This window comes from Glandiceps talaboti, chromosome 5 (assembly GCF_964340395.1).
Source record: "Glandiceps talaboti chromosome 5, keGlaTala1.1, whole genome shotgun sequence".
In the NCBI taxonomy this organism is placed as follows: Eukaryota; Metazoa; Hemichordata; class Enteropneusta; family Spengelidae; genus Glandiceps; species Glandiceps talaboti.
The window spans coordinates 11,861,605-11,887,500 of record NC_135553.1 but is presented as its reverse complement, the minus strand read 5'-3'; the positions used below and the strand labels follow the sequence as shown (position 1 = coordinate 11,887,500).

At 35.8% G+C, this 25,896-nt stretch overlaps 2 protein-coding genes across 2 annotated transcripts in view; one reads left to right on the top strand and one right to left on the bottom strand.

Moving 5' to 3' along the window:
- Positions 1-25,896, bottom strand: part of LOC144435696 (uncharacterized) — a 443,695-nt gene that overhangs the window by 314,964 nt on the left and 102,835 nt on the right. The gene's annotated exons all lie outside the window — the stretch shown is intronic.
- The window catches only part of LOC144435697 (uncharacterized), a 66,241-nt gene that overhangs the window by 1,535 nt on the left and 38,810 nt on the right, over positions 1-25,896 (top strand). Inside the window, exon 4 of the mRNA XM_078124304.1 lies at positions 25,555-25,582. Coding sequence (XP_077980430.1) covers positions 25,555-25,582 — 28 coding nt within the window. The remainder of the gene's footprint in view (positions 1-25,554; positions 25,583-25,896) is intronic.

Below are 25,896 nucleotides of genomic sequence, written 5' to 3'. Positions count from 1 at the left end.
ATGACAAGTTTGTGAAAATTTAAGGGAAATAAAATACTGCATTCCACAGAAACTCATTTGAGTTGATATTAGGAAAATAATGAATTCAAGTTTACTTCTTTACTCCTTTCAACTGTATTACTCCACTACTATGCAAGTAGCTTCTGAATTAGGTAAAAAATTGTGTGCCAAGGTGCACACAGCGTTCATCCGAAACGTGAGGTTTGCAGCATAGGTGATGGATTCTAAATAGAGCAGCAATGAAAAGGAAATCAACCTATGCTCTTTTTCTTTGAAAAGTTAGTCATTCTGACTTTCTGATGGTATTTGCATATGACTGGTCGCAGCCAAAGTAGTTCTTTTCAGTTGAGTGTGAGGGCAGACTGTGTCACAGGTCTAGGCGTGCCAAGCTGAGGAGCTTCAAAGTTGGATTTACCTTATTTTGGGGGATGAGTGGACACAGTTGACAGATTTCATAAGTTGGTGTGAAACTAATTTCGGGAAGTCATCAGTGTAGTTAACATTGTGTTGAGATCTGTTATTACTGGGTAACACCAGTCCTTGTTCAGTCTCCAAGGTGATGACTAATCCAATGTCATGTACTTGACATTCACCAGTGATACTTCAAGCTCAGTAATTTTCATTGTGATGGCATTATTGAATAACAAAGGATTCAAAAAAATACAGTTATCTACAGAGGAAGGGTATCAAGTTGAAAATGACAACGACGAAGTTATAAGTTATGACCACTGACAGTGAGTGAATGTGAATTATAAAAAGCTAATATTTGTACTGTAGGAATGTACAAATAAAAATAATAAAGAGCTTAAGTGATGATTTAATTTCTAAATATGAGTAAGGCCACACTTTATTGAATAAATAAACGTAAGGTCATGAGTATATGCAAGCAGGAATTCCCCTTTCTCACCACAAAAATATAACAAACACTAGTCTGTGTATAGATTAGCACTTGGTATATAGTCATAGGAAAGTGAAGAACAATAGAATTGAGACTGGTTAGTGTTTTCTGACTCCAGTTTGGTGTTTCAAGGTAGCAGCACCTGGGTGACCTTGGGTCAGATTACACACAGTGGTTATTTTAACAGTAGGTATATATAACATCAGGGTAGGTGTGGCATTCCAACACTGGTTAGGGACAGTGGAACAGTAGGGAACTTGTACACTGAATGTTCATCCCCTTTGCAGTATGCAGACTAAAATGTACAATAGAACATTTATGCCTAACTCTTCCTTTGTGACAGTGAAAAAAAAAAAAAAAATGGTGCTTGTAAAATGGGATGTATACATGGAAATGTTTTGTATGCACTCAATGAATTGAAAGTCATTATTCATTGTTGATGCCAGTGATGGTCATTGTTGCATTTTAAGTCCATGTTTTAGCAGATCAACACATTGTTACTTGTACATGTCATTGTTCTAGATGTAGGGAATGTATTTTGTGTTGTGCTGCACAGGTATAACTGTAACTGTAAGCTTGTGTTATTCAAGTCAAGGTTGATATTGATATACCTGGAGTATGTGAAACAACCATCACTAGACTGCATGTCTGAACAACTGTATAGCCTTGTCAGTTAGCTACTGAAAGTTATTCCTTCATCCATTAAATTTGTATTCTTCGAGAGTGACACCACACCTTGTCATCTGTTACATTTCTGAATGAATTGGAGTGAAACCAGGTGTAGAAACATGTTGTAATGTTTTGTCTTTTCTAAGTTTCAAGTAAATGAAATCAGATCCTGTGTTGGTTGGTTGGGTGGAATCTAAAAATACACACAGGTTATGACTTGCTGTTACTTTGTCATTATTTTGTTTAAAACATCATTCGACGTTTTATTTGTGATTACTAAGAGTTTAGGACATGGTTATTTTGGAAAGGAAATCAGGTGATGGTGTGTTATTGTTCAGTTTGAAACGCCTGACATACTGAGGAAGTCTGTCACTGATATCAGAGAATAGAGAGATCGAGTTGCATGACTCAATTATGAAGGTCAACACAATTCCGGCATGACATGACACTTCTTGTTACCCTTTGACCCAGGTCACCAAATCATGACCTCTGAACCCCCTCCTGATGAAAGTCACACTTTGGTGCATTCCAGTGACAATTACACATTTTTTTTTCTTTTGAATTTGAAGAGTTTAGTTCTTACGTTTTGTCATGTGCTACCAAAAATTGAAGTGTCTCATGTTTCAAAGAATTTTTTGAGCAAGACACAAGTGTTATCATTTTCTTTGCATGTTTAACAGTTTGTCGCTGGAGATATTGATGATAATAAAGGGGCAGAATTAGAAGAATACACAAGGAATCCTTAAAATGAACAGCGTTATATATATATTTAGGATTCTATCTTCTTAGACACATGCTCAAGTTGCATGCTGTGAAAAACATGAACAATCTTGGCATCTCTGCCTTGAGAATAGAGAGGTATAAGGCAGTGCAGATAGTAGCAATTATAGACTGGTATAGATGTTTCTTACATAGCCACAGATTGGCAGACTTGGTTTGGCACGGTTACATCAATCTCTTGTAAAGGTCAGTGTAGGAGTTATCAAATTGATGTAAAATCTATAAATCTGACAAGTGTATTGCTGTCAGTTTACACAATATCAAAGATATCGTATCATGTACAGGAATGCACTGTAAACTTTTATATTTTCATTAGAAAATTTTGCAATTTTACAGTCGTCAGCTAGTTCTCAAAGACTTATTTTCACTAATTATCAGACTAGTACATTGCGTTCATCTACAAGAAGGCATTTTAGTCACTACTTAATTTTGTGTTTTTGTTTTCCAACGAAAACAATGAAAATAATTCTTCAGCGAAAATTTCCAGGTTTACGTTATTTTATGTTGCTAGAGGTGTAGAAGTGAACATTGCTATATATGGATGTTTTCGACATTATGCAAAGTGACAGAATAAGATACGTTTGTTTTATGCAAAAATTGTTTGTTGATATTTTGTCTGATAGTAAGTTGTTCCCATTTTTCACTTTGCTGTCATGTGCATAGAATAGAATTTGCTTGACCTCGTCAATCTTGTACGATCACCTGGTTTTAGTCTTATATATTGTGCAATCAATTATTTTAACATAATAATTTTGTGTGTTGGATGTATTTAAAATGCAGCGAATTGTATCATATGGATGACTTGGCTACTGGGTGTAAGTACATGGGGTCGTCCACCGCAGTGTCTGTTATGAGCTCCATCGGCATGTTGTTTCATCATTATTTCATCAACATTCATCGTTTAAACCACTTCTTGACAAATTATTGGACTGTTTTCAGCTATATGTAGTCATGGTAACTCATAGACTTGTGGTCATTCTATCCCAAGCGTTTGGATAGAGTGCGGTAGTTGTAAAACCAAGTAGTGTAACTCTCTAGGCTAGTTTCATGGTGGCCATCTTTGTTACTTGTGATTCATGTCCCAGTTTCCGTTTGTTGCATTTAATGTGAGACCTGATGAAATTTAAAGTGTTTTTTTTTTGTAGGGTAAGGTCATCTAGTACTTGCTGCTTTGCTAAATACATTCCAGGTGTCTAGTCTAGTTTGCCAGCAGAGGGTGCAGTATGTCTCTCTCGTCACGTTTATAAGAGGAAAGAGATAGTGACAGGTACATAGGTTATCCCGTTGTAGTAATAAAATGAAAAATAGTTGTTACACTATTGAAGTCACATATGCTGTCTTTATATGACCTGCTTTGTGGTTACAAGTTGTGTGTGTGTGTGTGTGTGTATGTGTATGTGTATGTGTATGTGTATGTGTGTGTGTGTGTGTGTGTGTGTGTGTGTATGTATGTATGTATGTGTGTGTGTGTGTACTTGGCTACAAGCCAATGTCATACATGTAGAATGACAGTAAAAATGAATAAAACACCTATATATTAATTAAAGTGCACAAAAAGTCAGAAATGTAATTTGGTTTCTATTTTGTTAGTCTCCCTGAAGCTCCCTAGTATAGTTGCAACAGTCAAGAAACTTTTATAGTTAAGATATACTACTTGTTTAAAATCAATGTGGTAAATTTGTATTTTTACAAAATTATGTCCGTGTCCATCACAAATCATTATGGCTTTGTTAAAAAAATAATAAATAACAGATTCAGCCGTTGTTCATAAATGTGTATCGGTTGTCAAAACTTTGGTCATATTTCAGTCTCCAGATACACGAGAAAGCCACAACAGCCTTGAATATACAAAAACATATTCTCAAATGATACCGAGCGAGCGTGTGTGTCTTTTATTTTCCTATTTTACCAGCCAGAAGCCATAGATTTGATGTTTGTGCATGAGCTCACTACAAATACATGAAATATTTGCCAAGATCATCAATTTGTACAGGAAAGAATTGAATGTATGCTGTGTGGCATGTCAATGTGATAGGAAATTGGCAACATGTCAAACAGAAGTTTATGCTAAGTCCCCCCTCCTGTTCTTGGTTCTGATTTGATCACTACTTATCGTGTGTGTAAGGTAGCCTATCATTTCTTTATCTGTTTACTAGAGAATTAAAATTGTTGTAGCATACCTTGGAGTATTATTTGGAATTGAACCCCCTCCCAAGTTTCTTTTGTTTGATAATTTGATCGTATGCCTCAAAAATGATGGCATCTTACTATTTATACATATGGTGTTTATGATCTGCGTTTTTTTTTGGCGTTGGGATGGTTGGATTTTGGGTGTGTGTATCATTTAGACATACTACAAATTACTTGGCTAATGTTGTTGTTCAAGTAAGTACAATTGAACATTATGTTTGGTTATGTAAAGAATTTTGTTTATCAGTCTGCACTTACAGGACAAGGGAGGATGTGGATAGATTTGTAAGGAAGTATTATTTTTGACATGCTAGGTCTTGTCGTTCTCCTTTTAGATTACATTCCTTGACTCCTGAATAATTTAGAGTTTATTGTAAAAATACATTTTATTGGAATTTTTTTGTTTTGTAACTTTGTTCTCAAAAATGTGAAATTTTTGTAATTTGAATAATTTTGTGTTTATTATAAAAATACATCTATTGGACTATTGTTTTGTAATGAAAAAAAGAGAAAATTTTTCAAATTTTTGAGAGATCGGGGTTATGTTTTGTAAGGTGATAAGCGCAGTACATGTAAGGGTCAGTTTATGATATTGTTCGGTCACAACTATTTATAAATTATAATAAATACCATGGTATGAAGTATGCTAGACATCACAGGTGTAGGTGTGTCCTGTTATGAACTGCTGTCACCATTTTGTAAAATATGGAATTTTTTTGGCGTTTAAAAAAAATGTCTGTTTAACCTTTGAGCTGAACATAAACAATTGTGTTAAAAACTATTTTACATTATGTAATCCTGCACAAAGTGATTGTGCTTTAGCAAGAATTATGATTTATTTCTAAGTTAAAGAACAAAAATTAGTAGGTTAATCCTTTCAAAAAAATTTTACACCCAACCTCGCATTTGAATGGATAGGCCCCAATTTTAGGTAAATGTTCAGGAAATAACTCTTATCTGATTTTGCCTACTCCGTTACCAGGGTTGTAAAATAGTGCAAAAAAAATATGACGATCCCTAAACTTAAAGGGATATGAGCAAACTTCAGAGTAGATGCATACTTGCATAAAGCTTGTCTAATATTATATATATGTATTGATTTGTACTATTAGAGTACAGAATCTTCATGGAGAGGTATGTACAGGTTCTCTATGAAAATGTTCACTTTTGATGTAAACTATAATTTTTAGGTACACCCAAAAATTACATCATCAAGATTATTACATGTAACTGCTATGCCATAGATCTCATTTATTAGTGATGATTAAACACACTTGAGTAAGTAGAATAACTTTTGTGGTACTTCACATGAAACAAAAAATATCACAGAGAAATCCTTCAAAACTGGTCTGTGTCCCTTTTAATGTAGAGAAACAGTGTGAAGAAATTTCAGATATTGTCAGCATGGCGTACATCCTGTATCTGAGAATAGTGTAGTGTCACTTTACGAGAGAAATGCTTCAGTGGTTCAATTACTAATGCGCTATCAGGTTTCCTACGAATGCAAATGAATTAAAAAGAAAGAGACAATTGTCCAAAATCGAGCATAGAGGAGACCAGATGAGACGAGAAGGAAAAAAAAGTCATTTTGAGAAGTGAGACAGGCCTCAGGCAGTGTGATTTATATTTTCACAATAACTGCAATGAATGTAAGAATAAATCTTCAGATAGTTTTGGTAATTATCGTAAATCTTACGTGTGACTATATATTAAAATGAAATACATCGTGTTATGATGTAGTACAGGGGTACAATCGAGTTAAGTAAATATACATTTTACCATGAAATATGAGTCGTACTTGTGTGAGATTAGAGGCCTGTATAGTTGCAATTCCCCTCAAATTGCGGGGGATATTTTACACATTTATCAGACTTTTAAAATGCAGAAAAATGTGGCAGATATAATTAAAAAATAATTGGAATAAATTGATCCATTTATGTCATAAATTATACATGTTTCGTTTCCGTATTTCTAAATTTGGTAACATTTTGATATGGTGTTTTAGTTGTCACTGTTCCTGTTCCTGTAAACGCACAGTATTTGCACATGATGATAATATTTGATCCACTCGGAGACTGTAAATCACATACACACAGCGTGAGATTGTATATTTTGAAGTTTTCTCCCTGCAATAACATATTTTCCTAATTAATGCAGACCTGTTTGCAGCAGAGATATTTGCCATGCCTAGCTAATTAGCTGATAATTACTGGTGATATTGATAGCTTCAACAAGAGCCCATCCCAGCCTGTGTTGGTTGTGAGTGACTTCTTGTCACTAGTCACTCCCTACAGATTTGTGTGATCTCCTAGAAGTTACAGGAATGGTGTAGAACAGTGGGTATTCAAGGTCAACTCTACGGATTAGTGCTATGTTAAGGATTCTAACCTTAGTGTAACTCCCTAGCATGGTTACAAATTTGTATCTTTAGTTCTGTCGATCCACTGTTTTACATTCCTAATGTGGTGTTTTTATACTTCCTAGGCAGAATGAATCCCATCACAGACATCCTGCTTTGTATGCAAATGAAGTGTTACACTTGGAAAAAGTCCAAGTTAAAAAAAAAAGCAGTGATAGTGCCAGTGAATTCCATTGAAGAATATGCATGCAATGCTAATTCTTCAGATTTTAGTCAACCTCATCTTAGAATGAAAAAGAGAATGCTAAGGGTGAGATAAGAATTAGAAGCTGTTATTTTCAGTTGTCCAGTTCTAGTAGGCACGCACCAGACTTGTTTTGTAGTATAAGTTAACTATAAAGCATCAAGCAGAACCTTTTGTGTCAAATTCCCCAACAACCGATTAAAATTTTTTTGATATGATTGACCAGGTACAAAGATAGCATCATATTTAGATTTTGGGACAGATACTAATGTGAGAGATTGGACTGTCATCGAGATGGTACGCTGTTTTTTATCAAAGCAGACACATACCAGGGTAATGGGAGCAGTGTTTAATCATGCATCTTATTGGTTGCGTAGTGAAAGGTCATTATCCCATATGCAGGGGTCACAGTCGTCTGTGCAATGATGCCAGGATGTCATAGTCCACGACACACAGACAGACAGACAGACAGAGAATACAGAATGAGTGGATGCCATGATAGCAGAACAGTAATAGGCATTCAAATATATTGTATTGTCAATACAGACATGATAATTTATGAGATACATGCATGTTTTATGCATAAGTCACAATTTTTGCAGAGAGTGGAGGTAGTACTGTATAACTCGGGTCATGGAGTTGTATGTTCTTGAGTGAACTCTCTGAGGTGTTGGCCATCTTTACCCTCTTCCCAATTCATTTACTCATGAGAACAATCTGTCAACTGTAGTGTAGCTGTTACCAGTTGGATTTGCATTGTATACCAAACATAATGATGCAGATTTTCAATGATTTTGCGCAAGAGATTGTTTGCTGTCACTTAGGCGTGTCCTAAGAAACTTGTCCCATTGTGGACTGAAGTCTGAGATAAGCTTGTTGATGCAGTACCCTACAAGGTGGACATACAAAGTAGATAATCTGACACAGACTAGAATTGGGACTTCACATTATGCACAAGAATGTATTAGGTCACTCATTTTAAATGTAGTCCCAAGACTGCTCTTTCATTGACTGGGTAGGTGATTTCCTGTATTCTCTCCCAGTATTGCATGACAGTGGGTTCCACCCTATAAATTTTAAGAAGCCCTACTTCATCAACAATAGCATGTATTGTAATGCCTAGAAACTCGTTACTGGACTCTGCACAAAGAAATACCTAGGGTAAAAAAAAACCATGCAACCGAATTCTCATGTAAATTATTTTTGTTTTGAGATGCAAGTAACCTTTTGAGTGTTTTTGATAGAATGCTAGACAGATACACAGATACCAAGTGTGGCGTAAGGAATAGAAGACTATACTATACATCAAGTGACCACATGTACAACAGTTCAGTTTCCAAGTGGATGCCATTGTTGTAGCAAGTGGCACCATAGTGATTCTGATATTGAAATCCAAGTTACAATGTACCAATCATTGGTAGTGTAAACTAAGTGCCATAAAGTATAATATTTGTGTACATCTAGTATACATTACAATACAGCTTGAAGTGCTACTACCTGTGAAATACAGGTATACAATCCCGTGATTTCAACTTTGTCATTTTCATCAGATGTTGCCGAAACCGCAGTCATGCATGTATTTTAATCTTTTGATTCTACATTATTGGGAGATAAGGAGGAATCTTCAGACATACCGACTCATGACAAATGGAAATAGAATGTCAATAATTATACCACATTGTTACCACTGAAGTCTGGAAGTCTGGAAAAAAATTGAAACTTTTATCCACATATGTATACCAGACTTTAGTGATAACAATGTGTTACTATTACTCTATTCTGTTCCCAGCTGTAATAAGTCTGTGATGTAGTCTATACAAGTGTTTCCAATCGCCATTTGGATGTTGACATCTCATGTATATCTACATGAATATGAAATGTGAAGGTACAAAGTCTAACTCTGTCATAGTATTCACCTGTCGATATAGTCCAGGTGTTGCCGGCCTGTCTGTGTTTACTGAACCTCAACTACGTGTATTTGCAGTCCTGTGTAATATTTCATTCCGGTTGCAAGAGACTGCTTGTCGGGGTTAATGACATATGCTGCTATTTCAGTCCTAAAGAATTAACCATCAGGTTGGTTTCTGTCGTGTGTTTGTCTCAAACAGTTAAAGGATAAATATAAGCGGGTGATGTTTGAAAACAGTGTGACCGTGCCTTGTTTGTTCCCCACATACAGACAATAAACGTTTCTTCTTCCCAACTACACTTTTTTATTTGTGCCAAGCAAACATCTGTTCAGCTATGACAAGCACTTTTGAATAATAACATCTGAAGTGACATTTTTTGTAAAAAAGTCACTCTGTAAGAGTGACTAAACTAAATGCCTGGAAATTGATATCGTAGCATGACACACACATACAATATCATAAACGCCATAGATGAGAATGAATGGTCGTGGCTGTCCTCTTTATTACAACCAACAGCTGCATAGTTGCGTTGTCTGCGCCAACAGAGACGGCAAACAGAAAGATTTGTGACTTTATTGGTGACCAGTCCAAGTAACTACTAAGATACAAAATATATTTATTACATTTTTATCATCAGACCGACCCCCAGAGTGTTGTATGGCATATGAAGACATATATCCGTGTTATTTTCCATTACTGATTTAATTGAATTGCAATAGTCCGTAGAGATTGGTTATTTCAGAAACAATTATGGCAGACACTGAGATGTTAAAGACTAATTTAACATTTTGATTGACTTGTTTTGAGTTAGGGGTCGTTATATATTCTGTTCAGAAATAGAATCAATCTAAATTATTTTTAGATTCTCTCTGTCCATGTTGGTTTTGTTAAGAACTATGTAGAGGCATTGCTATGGGTAGCAGTGACTAACTGTCTGTCTGTCTGTGATAATCACCTTAGCTGGTTTATGGTTACTGTTGTCAAGGACCTCAATGTGAAGGACTCCAAAGTGCTGACTAATTCTAAAAAAGCATCCAAACTCTGGTTGGATGTTTTGTAATTTCAGAATGTCATTGTAGCATGTGTTAACGTTATGACTTTATGACTTTATGTTTTAATACCGGGGGGGAGGGGGGTGGGGGGTGGGGGGGGGGGTATAAAGACAAGGAAAGGCAAGGCTGATTGTATCCTATATCCTAGCTGCATTTAATTATGTGTAGGCACCCAGAAAATTCACTTTCACCAATTCTGCACAGCGCAACTTGGAACATACATATAGCTAAGGAGAGAGTTGCTGTACACAAGAGGGAGATATTGAGGGATACGAATGTATACAAAGAAAGCTAGGAGCCAAGTCTCATATTGGTAGTCAATGTGATAGCATCTTTTGCAAAATATTTTGCTACATTTGTAGTTTGTCTTCCGGTGGGACAGATTTTTTTAGTATATCATGAGAATTTCCTACCCTTATATGGAATATGAAACTGACATGGTGACTCACTGACTAATCTTTGGGGATGTCTGTGATTTCCACAAGTGTATAACACTGCAGTCTAGTTTTGGCAGAGTAAGATCGCAAGATTTGATATGATTCAGAGTGAGAACACAAGATTTAGTATGACTCAAACCTTTCAATAGGATAATAAATCATTGATGAAATTAAAAAATTCAAATTGGAAATGAAATGTTGTGACTTCCAAGAGTCACTAAAGTAAAAACGAATACCATCCTAAAAACCCATCTGATGTGTAGAACTAGTCAAAGATTCAAATTGATTTGTATTCATTTGCTGATAATTTTGATGTCGTCCGTCGTTTCTTGACATATAAATATAGTTACATTACAAGAGGAATGAAACAATTAATCAACATACCCCCCCCCCCCCCCCCCCCATTGTATTTTCTTATGTAGATATTATAAATGTAACCATTGGCCTACTAAGCTTAAAACAAACCCAGCTATGTGTCATAGGTCAGATTAAGAATATTGTCAAAGGTCAGGTGGATGACACCGTCTGTCATGAAAGGTCAAAAATCAGATACAAAGTCTCATAGGTCAAAGGTCAGATTGATGACAGGCGCATGTTGTGGAAGGTTGACAGAGAGCAACATAATGCATGTAGTATGTTGGTATTATTTTCTACAAGCGTGCAGTCTGTCTTCAACACATGTAGTCTGTGTATATTGATGTTGGCAAATAATGCATCATCGTGATCATAGCGAATCGTCTGATCCATTCCCTGGCAGCTGTCACATATATTGGCATCAAACTGGAACTGCTTCTAGTAGCATATTATTCGCGTTCTTCTGTAACTAGAAATATCTTGAAATGGACACCACTCCTGGTTGTTATACCTCCAGAGGAATCCCTTCCAGGCGACAACACATATATATTACTAGTAATAAGTATTACTGTGAAACAAAGAATTGATATGGTATGGCCAATTTAGTACAGGTGGTCATATTATGTGGTGAAAAGTCACTGGATACAGTGAATTCATATGGTATGGCCATGGCAGTAGTGAATAACCCCTGACTGATACAAAGAATTTGTATGGTATGGCCAAGGTAGTGTCGGTAATTATATATTATGTGGTGACTAACTCCTCACTGGAAACAAAGAATTTATGTGGTATGGCCCTTGTTAGTAGTGAATAACTCCTGACTTGAAACAAAGAATTGTATGACTAATGTACCAGCTTACAAGGCAATAGAAGATAGTATGTGCCACTTTTACACTTTCCTGTATTTTCCATTTTCATGGTAAATTCGTAACTTTTACTATAATGTTATAAATGGAGACCTTTCAACATACATTGTATTTGCTATGGTTCTTTAACTTTGAAGAGTTGCTCCTTGTTGCAAGTCATAAACATTGTAAATTTTGTAAAAAATAATTTCAAAAACCCCAACTTGTAATAAACCTTGTAAGAGGTGGAGCGATGCCAGTTTTTAATGTGAGTGTTTGGTACTGATTATGAACTAGGAGGTAATCAAAGGAAGGAAAATACTGCCATGTTACATGTACTGAATGTTGTGTAATTTTACATAACTATGTTTGATATTTAAAGAAATCACTGCCTTTTTGTAGAGCCAGTTGTGAATGAAATGTCCTGTAGGTAACACTGATTCCAGGCTGTCATGTTCTAATGTATAGGACTTGAAATGTCTTGTAGCTAAAACTGATTCCAGGCTGTCATGTTCTAATGTATATAGGAAATGAAATGTCCTGTTACCTGTAGTTAGCATGGATTTCATACTGTCCTATTGTACAGTATAGGAAATGAAATGTCCTGTATTTCGCATGGATTCACATTATACCTTTTGAAATGGGTTTGTACCCCTCCCACCCCCACCCCCATATCAGTTTCAGTTATATAGTGTACTAAACTTGCTGTTGTAGCAGCAATTGTAAATATATACTTGTTCACGGTTTCAAGTCAAATTTGTCACATTTAGCATCTAATGTGTAAGAAATAAATCATTGTGTGATGTCAAGGGTGATTGAGGGTCAATGTCTTAATCAGTACTTGTTATCAACTTACAACAGTTTAGTAGTTCTAAATAGCTGTAGTGACAGGTTAAAGTGTTACACTTGTCACCAGTATAGAGATAATTTGATGAAAGAAGCGGTTGTGGCTCTTTTGTGGAATTCTCTACTTACGTAATTTGTTTGATTTGATGTTCCAGTGGATTTGTCATAGTAATGTTCTACTGGATTTTCAAGTGTTGTGGGGATGGGATGGGGTGAGGTGAGGTGGGTTACTGTATTTACAAGAGGGGGAGGGGGTGCTTAATGATTAAGCTCCGTGTCAGGTATGAAGATTGGGAAGCATGGTAGAAAAAGGGTGGAATTGCTAATAGTGCACTGTATAATACTTTTGTTTAGAAACCCCAGTGAAATAGGGAAACCTCAGGTAGATTTTATCTGCTTACACTTATTGATACTGGGTGCAGGGCTGTTTATAGCCCAGAGACTTGTCTTCTTGAATCTTCTATCTCAAGAAGCTCTGACGGTAATAAAATCAAGACAAGTCTCTTGGCTGTTTACAAGATGGGAAAATTTTAAAATTTATATACAAATTAATTTTGTAGTAAGCTGATTCAGGTCTTGCAAACCTTTTTGGGTTGGTATTAGTCAAATGACGTACATGTAGTGTCACAACCTGCTTGTAGTTCTATCCATGTCAGGGAAGTGAAGTTAACTAATAAAATAAAATGCAAAGATCTCAGCTTGTAATGTTATTGTGGAGGAAAGAGAGAAGGAAAGATAGACAAGGTGGAGAAGAAAGAAGGGGATGGAAAGGAAGAGAGGAAGGATAGGGTACAATGTTTGTGTAAGTGCAAAAGGAATGCAGTGAAATTCTATGAAACAGTTCAGGTTTCGATTTCTTTTCTCTCTATTCCTGTGAATTTACTAGCCACCACTTGTATTTCACAAACCTCTCCACCTCCTCAATTTTGTTTACTCTCTTAAATTCCAAACTGGTAGAGAGGCCTAGATTTATGGCTTCAGTTGAACAGCCAAACACTCACCAAATGACCACTTTGGTCTAATCCAACACTACCCGGTGAATCTTACCAACAAAGCCACAGCGACTTACACATTGGCGGTCGCTAATTACATTCTGAAATATCTCAAATTCTGTGCTAAAGCCTATTCTGTAGGTCCTATTCTGTATCAAGGAACAAGTGGGATAGTGACCTGGTTTCACCTCTTGTGGAAAATACACCAGATATTAACACAGTTTGAAAAGGATTTCAAGGTTGATTTTGGAATGAAATCGGCAGCAAGTTCTTTGATTGGTGATGTTACCGAAGCTACTTGAAGTATTTATTTATGCAAATCATTCAAGGCAGCTTGATAATTTGTTCTGATAATGGGTGTGGGAAAGACAGCAAAATATTCATCACCATGTACTAGAAATTGATTTGTGAAAATCAGAGACTAGTCTCGGTGTTACCATCTCAAGATGTTATCTGTACCAAGCAGCTTTCGGGGTATTTTTTCCAGTTAAAGTAAACATGTTCTCTAAATATTTTATTCCAAAAGATGGCATAGTTCTGAACACTTAGAAACGGAAGTTGTAAAGGAGTCAGATCGTGAAGATTTGTATGATAGTCTAACCCTTCCACGTGTGACCTGGATTTGAAAAATGATGACCTCACTGCCAAAGTATGTGATATACCAACTGTCAATCACGGTGATTTATATCTAAATGTTTGTGAACTTCCCCTCAATTTCATTCATTCTATAGTGTGACAGAATTTCAAGGCATATGCTTCCTGAGTTTGCTCATAATTCTCTTCCGCTGTCTAGTCATTGCAGATGATACAAATCAGATGTGTGCTGGGGAGTCTAACCACTATTCTTACCCTTAACACCTATATACCCAACTCCTTAACTGAAAGATGAATGTTAATCCACTCGAAAGCCAGTCTATTGTTTTACTGTTTTATGGTCATTGCGGCAATAATATATTCATTGTACAGGTGTAATATTATTATAAATACCAGTGGCTCACTTTTTTCCTGAGAGCTCCTTGGTTCTTGTAGCCTAGATTAGATTATATGCTGTAGAGTTTAAAAAAAAAAAATTGGCCGTGGACAAAAAAAATTATCATATGTAATTGGATTATCCATATATCTCCACTGATATCACTAATGCAAGGACATGGGACTGAAACCTTGGGCTTTAAAAGTTGAAAAAATTGTTATCTTACATACATTCTGTATAGCTGGTTTGGTGTCCTGTTGTGTGTTTTAATACATGTAGGAGTTTTGTTTCAACTCTTGAGTTGAGATGATTTAAACCAGAAATATCCAAAAGTTATGTGACTTCAATAAAAATAGAGCGATAAATTATCAAGTCGGGCATCCATGTAGATCACTCACCCACAGAGTGTGTGTGTTTTATGGTGTAGTTGTTCTGCTTGGTTTATTTCACAGTTAGTCACCTCTGACCTCTTCCGTCTCACCTTTGACCTTTATCGGTATCTCTGCCTCTATCTCAGTGGTATTTATCTCCCTGAAATCCTAACCAAACAATTGAATATTGGCCACCTGATGGTAAAGTGTGGTCTTCACATACACTCACTAAAGTCATTGGCATACTAAACCAAACACCTGATGGCAAATGGTGTCGTCCACAATGCATACTAGAGAACATTGGAATACCCAACAGTCCTTAAATCTACTGTTACACACACTATGTATCTAGTAGTAGTACTGGTAGTTGAGTTGAGCTATTTTCTTTACAATGACGTCATCCCAATGATGTCATCTGAGTGTATGATTGTATTACAGGATTACATATATGTATGTTTACACGTTGTGAAAATACCCCAATTGGATTATACAATGCAATTCAGTATCTAACCATTCGATTTCCAATTAGTCACTAAGCAATGTAAATTTTGCCCCAAAAGTTCAATCTCGCACTCCTAATGAATCTTGATTTTATTAGTCTTGTCAGTATCACACAGGGAAGTCTACATCATGTTTTAATGTATTGATCAAATTTAATACTCCTGTGTGATTGCCTGGTAGGTCTTGTTTAACCATGTCTAGCTAATCAAAATGTCATAGGTGTATTTGCCACCGTGTTGTGTAATAATATGAAAACCACAGCCGCCTTGGGTAGGATCCCAGAATAAAAGCCTGGTTTCCTTGATACAGCAATCTTGTTTGGAGACATTAGATGGAAATATAAAGACATCCTGAGAACAGTTCCTGAACAGATGGCAGATTTCTCATCTAGATAATCATATTATGTGTGGTTCAAAGACATCTAGATGGTTTTACAGCTGACCTGTCGCCTCATTCTAAAAGGAATAATTGTCTATAACATAGCCATATTTCCTGTGAGAGACAAATCTTGTCATCGGAATCTGACTCAGAGACAAGCTCATGCACCAGTTAGACTAAAATATAGTTACATTAGAATGGAAAATTAAAAGTAAATACAACATCTTGAACTGTCTACTGACAGTAGACCTTGATTATGCATTCATTTAATTATTCAACATTACTGTGTCTTTTCTCAGTGTTTTGATATGTATTACTATTACATGGATTATGTATTTGAAAGTGACGTGTAAACAAAATGGCCAGCAGCCAGACAGTCAGACATTGAGCTTAGTACTGTATTTTGTCAAATGCAGGGATGTCGTTTGTCTTCAGGATTATATGACACCTGACTCAGTAAACATGGTTGCTATCATTGTTGCAATGTTGGATACAGTCGTATAGAAACCAGCAGGGCTGCCACAAACGTCATCATCACTGCATGTCATTTTTTAAACAGCTGGTAAGGATCGAAACTTCTAGCACAGTGTGGCAAGATTTGGGATAAAAATAGACAAAGAAGTATAGTAGTTTGCACGTTGTCAATGTAAGCTAGCTCTCAACACAATCCAGCATATACTGCATAGACTAGAACTTTACAGGCAAAATCACAATTATAAACCAGTAACGAGTCAATATTTTTAACTCCATACCTATTTTGGTATTACATTTATGACCTTAGCGTTGGCAAATGTTGCCTTAAAAAGTATCAATAATTATGCAAAGCTAAAATTTTGAATGAGACAAGTTTTTACCTTGACTGTACCTTACTGATTTAATACTAATATTTCATTTGCATCCCATGCTGTTGCATGTTAATCCTCTTTCTACAAGTAAGTGTTTGGTAGTACACAAAAAATATTAACTTGAAAAAAAAATCAGGATTATAATGTGTTACCTGTTACCTTTAAAAATATCAGTCATGTGGAAAACTCAAATTTTGCTCACTAAGCCTTGGTAATTTAATTGACTGAATATAACTGCATTGAGTGGTCTAACAGTCTGTGTTTTGATGTCTGGGTTACATGCACTCTCCCTATGTTGTCAGGAAGTATTCATTTAATAGTGACCCCTATACATCCTGAAAATCTAATATGCTCATGTCGGGCTGTGTTGCTAAACTAATATCGTACAAATTAGTCATGAGCTTTTTGATTATATCATGACACAGTGTGTGATAATGATATAGTGATGGTTCATTTTTTCGACAGGGCTTTGTATTAGCAATGCAGTGATTTCTATGTGTCAAATCAAATCACATCACAAGGTCATGTAGAATGATGGAGTGATGATTCATTTTAGGCAAGGCTTTGTAAGCAGTGTGGTGATTTCTATCTGTCAAACCAAATCATGTCACATGCATGGTCACTTATATGATATTGATAAGAGTGGTGGTGAGGAGAGGACTTGGTAAGCAGTGCAATGATTTCAGTGTCAAATCAAATCTTGTCCCAAGGTCACATTTAATGATCGAGTGATGATTCATTTGAGGCCAGACTTTGGAAGTCGTGCTGTGATTTGTCTATCTTTTGAATCAAATCATCGTTCAGAATAGGATAGACAAGGGAGAAGTGTTGGGAAAGTGACCTTTGACATTTAGTGGTGTACTTTCAGACTAGTATATCACAAGGTTTACTGTCTGTCACTCACAATGGCAGTACTGTTCTGTATAGACCTCCCTGTCAAACACTGACATTCGGGAAAAAAACAAGTTACAGTGCATCACAATTATGAAAGGCCCCCATTATGATCCCCTATGTGTACAGTCGGAATGGAAAGCTGTTTAAGCCCGAATAACCCTGTGGTTTCACCATTGTAGAGATCAAACTCTGAACCCTACCAATCAAGTGCTAACCCTTTTGCTCATTAGCATAAAGGTCACCTAATTTGCATACAAATGAAATGTTGAGTGAATGTGTACGCATAGTTAGCATAACTTGGTATGCCCAGGTATGATGTAAGATAAGGTAATGGCTGTACATGTATGTACAGTAGACAGGTTACTCACAAGTCTTGTATGTAAAATACGGTGGCTGGGAGTTTGAAGGACATACAATGTACGATAGACAACATTCTGTATTCAACACACACCTTTGCAAGTTAACAACCTGATACATTTTTACTGTACATAAGTGAATAGTATGACCATGAATTTTAAAACTTAAGATAAGTTTTGAAAAATGGATAGTTCTAGGAGGGGGGGGGGGGGGGGGGGGGGCTAAAGAGGAATTCACTATTGAAATAAAGTTTCACACGTACACATAGATAGCTGATATATATGGTAAGGTCATGACTTGGATAAAAATAGAGAAGTGAGATTGAATACTTCAAGACTCAACAAAGATGGTAAAAAGAACTTTATGAGACAAACAATTCTCAGAGGATTTGTGTAGTCGGTTTGAAAAAGAACTATGGCCAAAAGGCATTTTATGTGACTAGAATGAGGTGCTCTCTGACCCACACTTTTCAAGTGTTACAAAGAAGATGGCCGAGGGCAGCGTGTACTGCTGTTGTCAGTCATGTTGTTGTTGGGCAATGCCCTATTGATGGGGAAAAGGTATGTCAAAATGTATTCACAAGAATAATAGGTGTGTACTGGCAGCTGGAATTCTGTATTGTTGGCGCTTTCAGTTTTTTACTTACAAATACTGATAGGCAGACAGGAGATGTGTGAGTGTTTTTGCAATTTAGGGAGAAGGGGGAAGTTGTACTAAAATTACTACTCTTCTAAGGTACCTTACTACCTCTAGAATCGAGGGAGGCGTTTTTAGACTAGGTCCGTACACATGTAAATGTTTACGTTCCTTCTTGTATCTACATAACATATTTGGTTTAAGACTAAGGTTTGTTGTGTCTACTGTTTCCCCCTATGATAAAAATGAAATGATATGAAAAGGAAAACACTCCATACATTTGAGGGTTCAAACCTGGACGACATTTTGTTTTTATTTTTACGAACATCCTCAAACTCATGTACAACAACTTTTTTGCAGAACTAATTGCATGCATAACAAAGAAGTGATTGTGTGTGGCCATTGTCATGGTAATGTTGATTTGCAGACAAGAAGTAGGGTGCCCATCCCTTCCCAATAGAAATGAGAAGAATTAATAAACAAATGTACGACTGAAATGGCCCAGACTATTGTCATGAATTTGGTGGAACAACAACACTGAGTGGTATGCAATAACTGAGTGAGTGATGGGTAGCATCCTTGACTAGGTCCTACATGGAAAGAAGTTTGAAGAGATTAAAACCAGTTGATGCAAATAACAGAAAAAATTACAACAAAATATTTATCGAGGTTTCAATAGTGTTGAAAAAAGTTCTACATACCAATTAATGCATGTCACTTAGGAATGTTTTAATTTGTTTGAAGAGGTAGTTTTGAAATAAAAGTTGTCACATACAAGTGACAGATAATGACTCTAATTTCTGAAGAAATATAAATGCCGTCTTGAAAATGATAGGCAGATACAATTAACACACGACACGCAAAATATGTGATGTGCTTGTAAATGTAGTCTTGGAAAAAAGTGGTCAGTTTTATTATTATTTTGTGAATAGTAAGTGGTGACAAATTGGACTAGAGTGATAAATGTATATAATCATGGCTAGTCTAGAGATTTTCACTATCTGGCGTGACAGTGCAAGATTTGAAAAAAAATTAGCAATAGTCTAGGCACATAGTCTACTAACTAAATAGTGTGTACTGTTTCTAAAAGGTTGTTGTCTGTAAGACCAATGGAAATCAATAGGAAATTGCAGCTGTAACAATTCACTTGACTAATCTATACCTCAGACCATAGTTGTGTGGGTCTGAATCTATACCAAGCATAGAAATTACATTTGAAAATGTCAGTGTCATTCTTGAAACTTTTGAGCTGGTAAGAATAGCCAAGTCTCTGGACTAAATTGTAGCTGGAACATTTCAGTGGTACAAATGTATTTACTAGCTCCTTCCAAAGGAAGATGTATCAGACGTAGCCAATAAGTGAATCCAGTTTCTCCATTCCTTCTGTGTGCAGCCAGTGAATAGCTTGTAAAGAGGTGTTACACCTAAATAGTTGTGGTTAGTAGTTCTACATGAGTCAGTCCTGTCAGTATGCTGATGTAGTGTTACTCTCACTTCCTGTGTGTCTCTTCATAGCTGTATAAATGTGCCTATTGACTGGATCTGTGTAGCTTTAGAAAGATAGACAAAAACATACAAGTGGTTCAGTTTTATTATTAAGACTTCTAAAATAGGAACTATGTTTCAATTAAAATCATGTCACTTAAAAACCCAGCCCGTTCTTATCCTACTTTCAGGCTTTTGAATAACTGCCACCCCTAACACCACAGAAAACACTTGATGATGGATGTATGTTGTGTTAATAATCAAATTCAACTCTACATATAAAACGAGAAATAAACTCAGACCAAATTAACTTGAAATCTATTTGTATGTACAAGTGGTAGGAGAAAGAAGCAACCTGTTGTCCTGGAATGTCAGGATTATAGAAATCTTATCATTTGACAACAATAACGATAATTCTGGGTATTAAAATCATGGAGGTATGAATGTCAAGGTTATTAAATACTGTTGATGTATTATGGTGACCTTGGCAGTCAGTGAGAAAGATGGAATTAATGAACCATGATGGTATAATTAATTTGTTGAACTTCACCCCTGGCACAGGTGTTAGTTACTGTACTTATAATAACATATCACTTTACCATGAGGTGTTGGTAATTTCTGGTTCATTTATCACTTGAAATTGTGGATGATTCCAGGGAAATTTGAGATGTGTATCGTTATTTCACTTCTCTGATCCATAAATGGTATACAGTTACAATTGTATTTCATCCACTATTTGCCATTTGTGAATACCCAGTAGGGTTGGGAGAAGCACATACATGTAGTACAGCACATCACATCATACCATCCCATATCACATACCTCACCACACCACACCGCACCACATAACAATATACAGGACAGTGATCTGATCATTTTCAAAAACACATTTCTCCAAACACACTCAACAAATTTAACACCTGTGTAGTAAGTTATACACTAATCCAATAATCAGATACCAGTTCATGTCAATGAAATGATACGCTTGCAGTGTACATGGCAGCAGTCCATGGTTAGGGTAGACTTATAGTTATATAACAAGACATTTAGTTTGTGATATATCTTACTACCAGCATTGGTTGATTAGATACTGTAATGTTTGATTCACCTGAAATACCACATACCAAACATTCTGGACAGTCTTAAAAACCATATCACCAAGTCAGGCTATCATCCCATCATATCAGTTGTCACAGCAGTCTGATGTTTTCTTTAAAAGAATGTATTGAATACAGAAGCTTCCAGTAACTGATACTAGCCTGCCAGCTTGATAAATCAGCTGGCCAGTCAGTTTGATATATTGATACCAGTATACTGGCTGACACTGTACAAATTGGTGATAAGCTACAATACATATAGGTCATACTGTACATTAAAAGTACAAAAATACCATTTTTAAAAGGAAGGAATAAATATTGAAGGTCAGATCTTGAGTGATTTATGCAGAAGATAATGATCGAAGTTGAATCAGAAGTGTTTTATTTTAAAGAACTGTTTAATTTGAAGATTGACTACCTGTAATGAATTGTTAAAATTTTTGATAAACTGTATTTCTAAATGATTTCAACATTGGCTATACAATTATAATATAGTATTATTTGATTATATCGTGTATATATTATGTAAAGCTAAACAATAGGAGATATAAAGTGGACATTTGTGGTCATTAAGTCAAAACAATTTTATGATAGACTTGCTTTGTATTACATTAAAAATTTTCAGAAAAGGGAAGGGAAGTTGTACATTCCATTGAAAAAGTGTAATGGCTTTGGTACAGGGGGAGGTACCGTATTGCATATTGTGGTTATCTCCTAGACTATACATAAACCACTTCCACACACACAGTGTACATTGGTATTTGAAATTGGCTATCAAACAAGTAGCTGTGGTCAATCCCCGATTTGCATACACATTGTTCAGTACATTCCATTGCTTTTTAAACTATCTATACCTGGGTTGTTGACACTCAGCAAGGCTAGTACTGCAAGAGTTCCTTTCGTAACCTCCTCCACCATCACCCCACCCTACCTTAGGGGTCTAAGTTATAGTTGTTTTGGAAACGAGAGTGTTGTTCCTCTGGGTGATATTATTGGGAGGTAGGGGTAGAGCTGGTAGGTGAGATTGTCGAGGGTGGTGTGTGGCTGCTCTGTAGGTGCTATGTAGGGGTGGGGCACAGAAGGATCATGGTTTCCATTGCTTCTAACCTGTGACAAAATACCTTCACATAGTAGGGAGTTTGATGTGGTTTCTGATAAAAAGCAACATTCTTAATTACCACAGTAAATGAGTACAAAAAATACACAACTCTTCAAATATTTCACACCTCAGCTGACTTTTTTCAAAAAGTTTGATTCAAATTTCATAACAATCTTAATTACATGTTTCAATCAATACCTTAGATGTAATCTGTCTGTTTATTTAGTGAATGTTTTCTTATATATTTACACACTGTATTTCATGACTGTAAGGCATTTGTGAGAGATCTAGGGTGACACAACGTGGGAGTATGTTTATTCGTTAGAGCTGAAATTCTTGCTATAACTGTCTCTGCTAATTGAGGGAAAGATTCCCCTGTAAGCTCACTTCAGTTATAATCAAAATTGATGTACAGTATTTTGACATGATGAATTGTAAGGTTTTGACAATGTTAAGTTGTATTAGTCTTTTCAGGCATCTAGTTTGTATACTGAAAATTATTTCATTACAGAGTAAGATATTAGAGGGTGTCATGAAGTATATGACACAGTCTTATAGTTAGAGGCAGTAAGTGGGTAAAGTGAACCTGTAAGTTCACTTATCATTTTACTTTGGTTCCCTGCCAAAATGACGATATTTATGAAAAAACGATGCCAGTTTTACCAGATTTCGTCCTTCTGAGGTTCCCAGACCTTAGCAGACAATTTAGATATAATTGACAATAAATGTGGATGATGTTAACTGAAAAAAAAATGTAAATAGTAAATGTGTCATAAAGTCCTGTAGTTACGAAAAGATTTTGTGCAAAGTAAGTTTCTTGATGGAGTTCGTTATTTAACGCAAAGTGGTGGTGTTTAGATAGTGTTTACCATAAAAAATGCATCTGTAGTATGTATTGACTTTCGTAATCGTTCTAGAGAATTACCATTTACATCTTCTGCATTCTTCTCGTTTCCCTGGTGGAACTATACAGTTGGAGGCCAAACCTATTAGAAATGAGGACTGGAATCTAACCACACAAAGTGATATGATCGAATGCCAACATATCTTGGTTTAAATGAATGCATGGCTATGACAACCATTGTTTGTACGAGGTCAGAATGGTAGAGAGACGTGTGGGGATGTACTGTAATGCGACTAATTAGTACTTAATGGCTTATGCATACAGACAGCATCCTCACGTGTCATTTTAGTCATGCAGGACATTTCAATGAATCTTGCATTTTTCAAGGCCAAAATGACACATTGCCTGACATTGAACTAATAAACTGTTATAGTCATCCAGGTAATTTCAGAAATTATTCCTGCAAGGCCAAAATGACTTGACACACACAGTTATGATATTACAGTCTGTTGAAAGACAAATGGTACATTTATTTCCAGATGTATGTGTCGTTTTAGCTTTGTATACGTCATATTGATAATTTTCAAAAAGTTGCCGAATGATACATATAACGCCACCATGGTTACGCAGCATATTCATACAGACCGATATATGTAACCTCATATTTACACGTCCAATTTATGATAATAAATAATGTTGATATATGAGATATTGAATTTATGACTATGATTTATAACTGTAACCAATGAGCTATCTTGTCATGTTCCGTGAACATGTCCAAGGATCAATTCCTGTTGTCCACTGTTGTGATATCCAGATGTTTGGATGGCTAGAGTAATGGTTTGATGAGAGATCGAATCATGTGACAGTCAGGTGAGTGTCAGGTGACTGACTGTCCTGATGCTGGAATATTGCCAATGTTGTAAATTATCATTCTATTCAGTGCTAGGAACATTTTTGTTATGGTTAATTAAAGAAAGTTATGTGTGATATGTCTCACATTTCAATTTCTTGACTGTCGTTAGTGGAGTAATACAGTGAATATAGAGGGAGTAAGCTGGAATTCTTTTTGGATTAATAAATATGTATTTTGTTTATGATGTACCACAGTCAGACTTTGTTAGTTGTCTAATTATTGAAAACATAGGAAGCCCCAATACAAATAAAATAGTTTATGGTAATAGTCAGCCATTCATTGTGAATTGATGGGGTTAGTATGGTGGCCTTCTTACATACCTATGTTGTGTCGTTATGTAAATAGCCGCATTCCACACTGCTGGGGTAAGACACCTTGTGAAACAGGTCAAAATGGCAATGTTGCCCCGCGCACACCAAGACATGTATACTCTATCATCTCAAGTAAATGTTGAACTTGACAAAAATCAACCACCACCCCTGGGAATACTGTGTGTTGAATATTAATGTATAGTTGTGTTCAAAGTGGGGTGAACAAGGGATTAAAAACTGTACATTATCAGTTCGACCACCCAGTACTTCTGGCTGTAGCGCCTAGTATTGACGTTGGAATTGTGATTTGTGAAATGTTTATAGCACTTCAGAAACATGAAAAAAAATGCATAATTACACCATTTGCATGATCAAGGTCTGCAATGGATGGATAGAAATGTCACATTTGTTTCAAAATAAACATTTCAAAGTGACTATATTTGACTCTCCCATTTGACTTTTGGAATCATGAACAATATATTTGACATAATTACATGTCTCTGGTGTCCAGAACCAATAGATCTGTTTGAAATTATAGGCTACTAGCATAGTAAAGAACCTCTGAAGTTTGGGTTCCTTCAATAAATTTTGAAAAATCAATTGTTCCTCTCGAAATATATATTGGGAAGCCTTTGCTATTTAGTGAGATGATATACACAGTCTGTGTGTGGTACAAAACAAAATCACTTTGATATTTACGTATGGCTTAACAGTGGTAGAGATGAAGTTGTTTGACATCAGTACACTTCATAGGACAACTACGTTGTCACAGAGAGTGGAAAGTGTTGTTGTCCAGTTGAAGGAATGTTGTATCAATTTCAATGAATTCACACAATGTTGTTTTGTTATCTAATAACACACTACTGTTAAATACTGTACAGTTTGCATAGTAATTACAGATTATAAAACTCCCTTAACAGGGTTAGCACCAATTAAATGTGGAAATGACTGACTTTTTCACTTTTAATTACTTCAACATTTATTAAACATCGTTGAGTTTTGGACTAATTTAATGTGGAAATTACAGATATTCACTTTTGATGTGGTTAGACATTTATTGTACCAAATGTTTTGCTAATGTTAGGAATAATCAAATATGGAAATTACCTATTAGTTCATGATTGAACGTTTTAAAGAATATCAAGTCTCAGCAAATAAAACTACATAAACTTTGATTACACTTGAAAGCAAATCAAACTAGGTATGTCCTCTCAGATTAGAGCTTGTAATGATATATTTGTCATTTCACTGATTTTACTTCTTTTTCATTACAGATCGTGAGGACCAGTCCATTCTTTGCACGTAAGTAAAGGAAGACACAACACATACAAAGTGTCAGACCCCGTAGGAGGTTTGGCTCAGCTTCACCCAGATGGAAAAATATCCCATGAGAGTAGTTTTCTTGTTGATAAAAATTCATATTTTTTTCTCAGCATGTAGTAATCTTTTATTTAACTGAGTTAAATTCATGCTATTTTAGTACGTTTTCACATCCCCAGACATCACACGTCATAGAGCAGACATTACAATCAAAACAAAAATTACTCTTTAAAATAGAATTCATGTACCCCATGCTTTCTTTCTTATATTTTTTGTATGAAAAAAATTATATCTTT